Source organism: Silurus aristotelis, assembly GCF_946808225.1.
Source record: "Silurus aristotelis genome assembly, chromosome: 24".
Classification (NCBI taxonomy): domain Eukaryota; kingdom Metazoa; phylum Chordata; class Actinopteri; order Siluriformes; family Siluridae; genus Silurus; species Silurus aristotelis.
Window position 1 is genome coordinate 4,805,016 of NC_139597.1, and position 10,000 is coordinate 4,815,015.

General features: G+C 43.0%; 1 protein-coding gene across 28 annotated transcripts in view; it reads left to right on the forward strand.

The window, feature by feature from the left end:
- sox5 (SRY-box transcription factor 5) overlaps positions 1-10,000 on the forward strand; it is a 244,954-nt gene that overhangs the window by 145,037 nt on the left and 89,917 nt on the right. For all 28 annotated transcript variants that reach the window (XM_083527975.1, XM_083527961.1, XM_083527977.1 and 25 more), the window contains one exon: positions 2,981-3,164. In XM_083527975.1, coding sequence (XP_083384101.1) covers positions 2,981-3,164 — 184 coding nt within the window. The remainder of the gene's footprint in view (positions 1-2,980; positions 3,165-10,000) is intronic.

Below are 10,000 nucleotides of genomic sequence, written 5' to 3' on the forward strand. Positions count from 1 at the left end.
ACGCGTGCGATGTGTGTGGACGCGTGCGATGTGTGTGGACGCGTGCGATGTGTGTGGACGCGTGCGATGTGTGTGGACGCGTGCGATGTGTGTGGACGCGTGCGATGTTGGTAAGATGTGAAACTCCACAGTAATCTCCGGTGCGATGGAATGCTCTCATATTTATCTGCATTTTTTTGATTCTCAGGATGATGGTAACAGTCGCCTCCGAGGCTGAAGAGTGTCTCTGAAAGCACTTAGGAAATGCTGTCAACCTGATGAAATCCTATTACTGCAGCATATTCATTTACTCCCATACGGGGAGGAGAGAGAGAGAGAGAGAGAGAGAGGAGAGAGAGAGAGAGAGAGAAATCTAGGAAAGGTAGGGATAGAGAGAGGGAGGGAGGGATAAAGGAGACACTAGGATCAGAAAACTAGAGAGATAGAGGGCATAGCATAGCCCTTATTGGTCACATAAACATTACAGTGAAATTTGTTCTTCGCATATCCCAGCTTGCTCAGAGCCTGGGGTCAGAGCGCAGGGTCGCCATGATACAGCGCCCCTGCAGCACAGAGGGTTAAGGGCCCTGCTCAAGGGCCCAAGAGTGGCAGCTTGGCGATAGCAGGGTTGAACCCCCGACCTTCCGATCAGTAACCCAGCACCTTAACTACTGAGATACCACTCATCCCTGGAGGATAGAGAAACAGGGTGTGGGGTGAGAGAGAGAGAGAGAGAGAGAGAGAGAGAGAGAGAGAGAGAGAGAGAGAGAGAGAGAGAGAGAGAGAGAGAGAGAGAGAGAGAGAGAGAGAGAGAGAGAGAGAGAGAGAGAGAGAGAGAGAGAGAGAGAGACTAATTTGGGAGCAATGGAGGGTGTAAGAGGGATAGAGGAAGGGAGAGAGCGGGATAAAGAGGGAGGAGGATAGAGAAACAGGGTGTATATAGAAGGAGGAATATGAAGAGAAAGGGAGAGAGAGAGAGAGAGAGAGAGAGAGAGAGAGAGAGAGAGAGAGAGAGAGAGAGAGAGAGAAAGGGGGTTAGAGGGAAAGAGAGAGAAAGAGGGAGGGAAAGATGGATAAACAGGAAGAGAAAGAGATGGAGAAAGAGGGAGGTAGAAAGAAAGAGAGATAGAGAGAGAGAGAAACAGAAACAGGGTGGGTAAGAGAGGGTTAGAGGGAAAAAGAGAGATTGGGTGAGAGTGTGTTCAGTCAAATGCTTTTTTCTTCTCAAGGTATCACAAAAGTGGCTCCTTTCAATTTTTTACTCATAGTATCAGCAGATGTGTCCTATCAGCTCACACACACACACACACACACACACACACACACACACACACACACACACACACACACACACTTCTCTAAGCATCAGCACCACTCTCTGTAAATGTTCCTCCAAGGTCAGTGTTTGCTTGTGTAAGTGAATGTGAGTGGGTTGTGTGTGTGTGTGGTGTAGTGTGTGTGTGTGGTGTGTGATGTAGTGTGTGTGTGTGTGTGTGTGTGGTGTGTGTGTGTGTGTGTGTGTGTGTGTGTGTGTGTGTGTGTGTGGTGTGTGTGTGTTTGAAGGTAAGACAGCATCAGAATTATGAAAACAAATTGTTCTGTAACGCAGTTTGACGTGTACAGATGGAGCTGAAGGGAGAATGAAATGGTAATTAGGTACATGTGAAAGAAGTGCAGTGTTTAAATACAAATACAGCACACAAATCATCTCTCACAGCATACACCTGACTCGGACTGCTTACTCGGACTGTTCACTCAGACTGTTTACCTCGGACTGTTTACTCGGACTGTTTACTCAAACTATTTATTCTTACTGTTTACTCGGACTGTTTACTCGGACTGTTTACTCGGACTGTTTACTTGGACTGTTTACTTGGACTGTTTATCAGACTTGACCAGTTTAGTCAGACAGTTGACTTGGGAAATTAACTTGGACAGTTGTCTCAGACAATTGACTGAGACATTTGACTTGTACAGTTTATGTTATTGTTGAGTCAGACAGTTGACTTGGACATTTGACTGGAACAGTTTATTAGACAATTGACTCAGACAGTTAAATCGGACAGTTGACTTGGATAGTTGATTCGAACGGTTTATGTTATTGCTGAGTCAGAGGGTTGACTTGGACATTTGACTGGAACAGTTTATTAGACAGTCGACTTGGACAGTTGATGCGAGCGGTTTATGTTATTGTTGGGTCAGACAGTTGACTTGGACATTTGACTGGAGCAGTTTATTAGACAGTTGACTTGGACATTTGACTGGAGCAGTTTATTAGACTGTTGACTTGGACATTTGACTGGAGCAGTTTATTAGACAGTTGACTTGGACATTTGACTTGGACGGTTGACAGAAGCAGTTTATTATGTAGTTGGCTAGGACAGTTTACTGTATTAGTTGACTCAGACACTTACTCGAACAGTTTATCAGACAGTTGACTTGGACATCTAATTTGGACAGTTTCCTCAGCACTTGTCTCAAACAGTTAAGTAGAGAGTTGCTCAGTCAGATGTGACTCAGGCGAGTTTTCGGATCCTGCCATAGTCTGAAGATTGTTTTTCTTGCGTGTATCTGTAGCAGGTGCAGCAGGTGAAAGTGAAAACTCTTGTGACTCTGCGTTCAGTACAGCAGCACACACACACACACACACACACACACACACACACACACACGAAAAAATCGATGAATAGAAAAGAATGTGAGGCATCTGTAAAAAAAAAAAAAATCACACTTTATTTATTTATTTAAAGCGTCTTGATTTCCCAACAAATATTACACCATCGTTGAGTCAGTGCTTGGACCCCTTCATTTCCACACATCAGATACAGTATCAAACAAACTGTTTCCGTATCCATGGCGATGGCGATGATGATGATGATGCTGATGAGAATGATGATGAGGATTTAGTGTGTCACTAAACCACATCGGTGTCTTTCCACCAAATCTCATAATATTTTCTCTCTCTTTCTGTCCGTCTCAATTTTTTATTTTTTTTTTCCAGGATGTCTTCCAAGCGACCAGCCTCTCCATATGGGGGAACAGATGGAGAGGTAGTCATGGCGACGAGCAGACAGCGATTGGACGATGACGAGGTTGATGGACACGCTGTCATTCACCTGCCCCTCAGCTCGTATTGCAGCTCACCGCGTGCCCCAGAAAGCCCCCCCACACTACACAGCAGCATGGTAAGCCCTGCCTCCTTCCTTTTTTATCAGCACCGGAGAATCAGGCCCCGCCCACTACACACTCCTCACCAGAGCCCACCGAGCTCTTTCCTAACGTTCACGACTGGTGTGAAGAAAAAAAACACCTAAAAAAAGAAGGAAAAAAGGTGAAAAGGTGTGTGCTGAGGTTGAGTCATTTAGAGAAAGCAGCCAAACATTTCCAAAAGGTCAAACATGTCACATTTTCCTGTCACTATGGAGACACACAAACACACAAACACACACACAGTTACTCTCAATGTGTTTGTATGAAAGTGGCAGTTAAGAAAGGATGATGTCAGAAAGAAAGATATGGAGACGGACAGAAATAAAGACAAGCAAGCAGTTTAAAACACAGTGAGCTAAACAAAAAAAAGCATTGAAACAGACTGACAGTATGGCGGTGAGACAGGCAAACAGGCAGTGAGACAGGCAGAGAGACAGTAAGACAGGTAGTGAGACAGTAAGACAGACAGTTAAACAGGCAGGCTGGCAGTGAGACAGTAAGACAGGCAGACAGACAGTGAGACAGACATACTGATAGTAAGACAGGCAGTAAGACAGTAGGACAGGCTTTGAGACAGGCAGACAGTAGGAAAGGCAGTGAGACAGTAGGACAGGCAGTGAGACAGTAGGACATGCATTGAGACAGTAGGACAGGCAGGGAAACAGTAGGACAGGCATTGAGACAGTAGGACAGACAGTGAGACAGTAGGACAGGCAGTAAGACAGTAGGACAGGCAGTTAAACAGTAGGACAGGCAGTAAGACAGTAGGACAGGCAGTGAGACAGTAGGACAGACAGTGAGACAGTAGGACAGGCAGTAAGACAGGCAGTGAGACAGTAGGACAGACAGTGAGACCGTAGGACAGGCAGTGAGACAGTAGGACAGGCAGTGAGACAGTAGGACAGACAGGCAGATAATGTAGAATATTGCTTTATAAGTTGGTACACTGAGGCAGTATGTGATGTGATGATGTATTGATGATGTATTGATGGTGTAATAATGATGTAATAATGATGTGATTAGTGAGTAATTAGTGCAGTAGTTACACACTTAATTTCACTCCAACAGTGACTGTAACACAGCACAGGTCAGGCCACACCCCTTCACACTGCTGTACCCCCTGCGTGACTCCGCCCCCTTTTCCACCTCCCAGTGACGAGTGCATCTCACACTGTCCTCTGGCAGAGAAGCTACAGCAAGAGATTTACACTTTTCACATGATCATACTCTTCCTCCTCCTTTTCCTTCTCCTCCTCCTTTTCCTCCTACGTCTACTCCTCCTACTTCTACTCCTCCTACTTCTACTCCTCCTACTTCTACTCCTCCTTTTTCCCCTTCTCCTCCTTTTTCATCATATTTTCCTACTTATCACTATCATTGTTATATGAAAATGTTTGTGTGTGTGTGTGTGTGTGTGTGTGTGTGTGTGTGTGTGTGTGTGTGTGTGTGTGTGTGTGTGTAAGAGAGAAGAAGAGAGTGAGTTAGGGGAGAAAAGACAAGAGTCAAACACAGAAAAAGAGAGGAAAAGATCAAAGATCAAAGACAGAATGACAGAAAAACAGGTAGACAGAAAAGAGAGCCAAATAAAAGATAAAAGAGAAAGCCAAATAGAGTGACATGAAGAGAGAGGTAGAACAAGATAGCGTAGAAGAAAAAGGAGAGCGAGGAGAGGTAGCGGAACCTAGAGAGAAAGAGGTAGACGGAGAGAGTCAGAAAGAGAAGGAGAGTAAGAGAGAGAGAGAGAGAGAGAGAGAGAGAGAAAGAGAGAGACTCGGTCATGGAGATTTAATATACAAAAAGAAAGGAAAAACTGAAACGACTCGCCGAGGTGCTGAGAAGTTGTTTGAGAAGATTAGCCGCTTTATCTGGTCACGCTTAATTGCCAGGACGGCTGTGTGTGTGTGTGTGTGTGTGTGTGTGTGTGTGTGTGTGTGTGTGTGTGTGTGTGTGTGTGTGTGTGAAAGTACTGCTGAGCACTTCATCTTCATTTTCATGAGTTCAGGTTAAACGTGAGATGAAAAAAATTGGTAGCGTGTTTAGCGTGTTTAACATGGAGGTGCTATTTAGCATCCTGCTTGTTTTATGTGTCTGGGGGCCAAAAGGAATTCTGGGGGAACGGCGTCCACAGGCAGTTAATACACACACACACACACACACACACACACACACACACACACACACACACACTCACATACACACTCACATACATATACACACACACACACACACACACACACACACACACACATATATATATATACGTATGTGGAAGTGGAAGAACTTGCAAAATAGCAGCGTGTTCAAATACTTCTTTTCCTCACTGTGTGTATATATATATATATATATATATATATATATATACACGTATATATATATATATATATATATATATATATATATATATATATATATATATATATATATATATATATATATATATATATACACACAGTGAGGAAAAGAAGTATTTGAACACGCTGCTATTTTGCAAGTTCTTCCACTTAGAAATCATGGAGGGGTCTAAAATTGTCATCGTAGGTGCATGTCCACTGTGAGAGACATAATCTAAAAAAAAAAAAATCCAGAAATCACAATGTATGATTTTTTAACTATTTATTTGTATGATACAGCTGCAAATAAGTATTTGAACACCTGAGAAAGTCAATGTTAATATTTGTTACAGTAGCCTTTGTTTGCAATTACAGAGGTCAAACGTTTCCTGTAGTTTTTCACCAGGTTTGCACACACTGCAGGAGGGATTTTGGCCCAGTCCTCCACACAGATCTTCTCTAGATCAGTCAGGTTTCTGGCCTGTCGCTGAGAAACACGGAGTTTGAGCTTCCTCCAAAGATTCTCTATTGGGTTTAGGTCTGGAGACTGGCTAGGCCACGCCAGAACCTTGATATGCTTCTTACAGAGCCACTCCTTGGTTATCCTGGCTGTGTGCTTTGGGTCATTGTCATGTTGGAAGACCCATCCTCGACCCATCTTCAATGCTCTAACTGAGGGAAGGAGGTTGTTCCCCAAAATCTCGCAATACATGGCCCCGGTCATCCTCTCCTTAATACAGTGCAGTCGCCCTGTCCCATGTGCAGAAAAACACCCCCAAAGCATGATGCTACCACACCCATGCTTCACAGTAGGGATGGTGTTCTTGGGATGGTACTCATCATTCTTCTTCCTTCAAACACGTTTAGTGGAATTATGACCCATAAGTTCTATTTTGGTCTCATCTGACCACATGACTTTCTCCCATGACTCCTCTGGATCATCCAAATGGTCATTGGCAAACTTAAGACTTGCCTGGACATGTGCTGGTTTAAGCAGGGGAACCTTCCGTGCCATGCATGATTTTAAACCATGACGTCTTAGTGTATTGCCAACAGTAACTTTGGAAATGGTGGTCCCAGCTCTTTTCAGGTCATTGACCAGCTCCTCCCGTGTAGTTCTGGGCTGATTTCTTACCTTCCTTAGGATCATTGAGACCCCACGAGGTGAGATCTTGCATGGAGCCCCAGTCCGAGGGAGATCGACAGTCATGTTTAGCTTCTTCCATTTTCTAATGATTGCTCCAACAGTGGACCTTTTTTCACCAAGCTGCTTGGCAATTTCCCCGTAGCCCTTTCCAGCCTTGTGGAGGTGTACAATTTTGTCTCTAGTGTCTTTGGACAGCTCTTTGGTCTTGGCCATGTTAGTAGTTGGATTCTTACTGATTGTATGGGGTGGACAGGTGTCTTTATGCAGCTAACGACCTCAAACAGGTGCATCTAATTTAGGATAATAAATGTAGTGGAGGTGGACATTTTAAAGGCAGACTAACAGGTCTTTGAGGGTCAGAATTCTAGCTGATAGGCAGGTGTTCAAATACTTATTTGCAGCTGTATCATACAAATAAATAGTTTAAAAATCATACATTGTGATTTCTGGATTTTTTTTTTTTTAGATTATGTCTCTCACAGTGGACATGCACCTACGATGACAATTTCAGACTTCTCCATGATTTCTAAGTGGGAGAACTTGCAAAATAGCAGGGTGTTCAAATACTTATTTTCCTCACTGTATATATATATAGTTCTCTTCGGGTCCTGGACCAACATCAGCCAAGGATGCGCAAATAATAGGCCATGCCCACAAGCTCCGCCCACAGGGAGACTAGAAACAGAGGCTGAAATGTGTCTGTTATGCCATCACACTTTCCTGTGTTAAACATGAAGCAAATCAGTGTGTGTGTGTGTGTGTGTCTGTGTCTGTGTCTGTGTCTGTGAACTCATTTAACTACACTTACATTTGCAGTAAAAGTGCTGGCAGTAATTTTAGCATTAGCGTAACCTTTTCCGGCTCGTCGTTTTTTAGTCGCTCTGCAGTTTCGTTCTTACAGATGTGATTAATATCGTTCGGCCCTTCATCCTCTCTCGCGCGGTGACACACACACACACACACACACACACATACACACACACTTCCTCTTTCCTTTAAAGCCACTCAAGCATATGCAGCATCTGCTATTGTCATTCACTTCCACATCCTCTCACAGTCTGCTTCAGACGAGGTACACCTTCGGCATCAAACTTTCTTTTCCACGCGGCTTAATCGAGCCAATCGACGTCATGAACGGAGTCGGATTCGTCCTCCATTTCCAATCGTACACTAAAATAACCGAATTCTGATCTTTTTAATTTTCGTTTTATTTCATTTGTACTTGTAGAGCGGCTTTTAACCATGGATCCAGCCTTAAAGGAGCTTTACAGCGATAAAGAGGTTCGAAAGTTGTATAACCGTATAAGTTTAGTGCCTATATGTTTGGTGACTATGGTGAGGAATTCCAATTCATCCCAATTCATCCCAAAGGTCGGGGTTGAGGTCAGCGCTCTATACCAGAGATTTGCTAAAAGTTTGACACCTGTGCATAAGATTGGTACATTGAGAACATCCCAATCCACATTTAGTTCTCATTTGCTCTATAATAACCTCCACCTTCAGAGAACAATTTGTTTAATGCTCATTCAGCCACAAGGGTGTTGGTTCTGATGTGGGTGAGGTGAGGAGGCCTGGAGTGAAGTAAAAAATCATCCTGAAGGTGTTCAGTAGGGTTGGAGCTCTGTAGCAGGAGATCTTCCACTCCATCCCATGGAAAGCAGATTTTCATGGAGCTGGATTTGTGCACAGGGGGATTGAGCACATCCCAGTACTTTTGTCTGTAAAGTGTGAACAATGTGTAAAAGCGGTCTAACTGGCATCCGATATTTAACGCAGTTGTACTTTCTGCCGCCATCTTCCGCATTTATTCATGGAATTTCATTGGTCGAATTTATTAACAGAGCGCGTCAAGTGTTAAAGGTATTTTCTCAGAACAGCCTGATGTGTTCCATTTGCAATGAAAGTCGGACTTTTTATCCATTTATAGTTGCATTCAGTGCTGGGTCAGAAGTTCCTGTTTTCACGTACGTTACCGCAGCTATACACGGCCTGATGTGAATTAGAGAGCATTAAAATATTGCAAAAGATTCTCACCTTATAGCATGCCCACTTCCCAGCACTGACAAGTGCAAACTGTCATTGAAGCCTCCTGTGCAGAACTGACCGAATGGAGATGTATATATTGATTTTGTAGCCCCAATTCAAAAGAAGTTTGGACACTGGGGAAAATGTAAATAAACAACAGAATGCACTGATTTGCACATCTTATAAATCCATATTCTATTAATTAAAACCAAAACATATCAAATGTTTCGACTGCAATTAAAAAAAAAAGTCATTTTGAATTGAAGGCTGCAACACATTTTTAAAAAGTTGGGTCAGGGCCCACGTGTAGCATCGCGTCTTCTGTCTTTATACATCTGGGAGACATTTGCAGATGTTTCGGGAGATAAATGTTGTCCCATATGCGTCTTTTCAGCCACTCGACAGTTCTTCAGGGTTTTCTTTGTTGTATTTTTCGTTTTGGTGAAATTTTTAAATGGTGAAAGGTCTAGACTGTAGGGAGCGCGGTTCAGCACCCGGACTCTTCTACTACGAAGTCACGCTGTTGTATAAGACGCAGTATGCAGTTAGCATCGTCTTGCTCAAATACGCAAGGGCTTCCTGAAAAAGACGTTTTCTGGATGGAAGCATTTGTTTGCTTTTAAACCTGTATGTACCATTCAGCGTCGATGGAGCCTTTCCAAACGTGCAAGCCGCCCATTCCACAAACACTGACGCGCTTCTATACCATCAGAGATGCGGTTCTTTGAATAACACAACTTTTTCCAGATTTTTATTGCATGTGATTTGACTTTTTTAAGCGGTGTTGCAGCAACCAAATTCAAAATAAAAAATCTATTTCCTTAAAAATTTTACATTTCCTTAGTTGAAACATGTTTTCTATGTTCTATTGTGAATAAAATGAGTTTATGAGATTAAATGATTGCATTAGTTTTAAATGTAAGTTTTTACACGGGGGGGGTCCCAACCTTCTGGAATTGGGGTTGTTTATTCGGCACGTTAGATCGAATACTGCGGCTCGAAATCGTAACCAGATACAAAGTAGTGCTCTGAGATTGCATGTATTTTGTATTTTAGAGAATGGGATTGTGAGCGTGTGGATTTTGTGAGTCTGTGCAGCGTCTCTACTTGTACTGAAGCTGTGGGAGTGAAGTCCTGGTGCCCTTTTATTTCCTGAGATCTCTTTTTTTTTTTTTTTTTTCTCCTCCTTCTTGTGTTTCTAGTCGCGTGTTCAACAAAACGTGTCGTATTATTGTCTTAACTTTGATGGAATACACGACTTAAATTGAGTGTTTGTGTGTGAGAGAGAGAGAGAGAGAGAGAGAGAGAG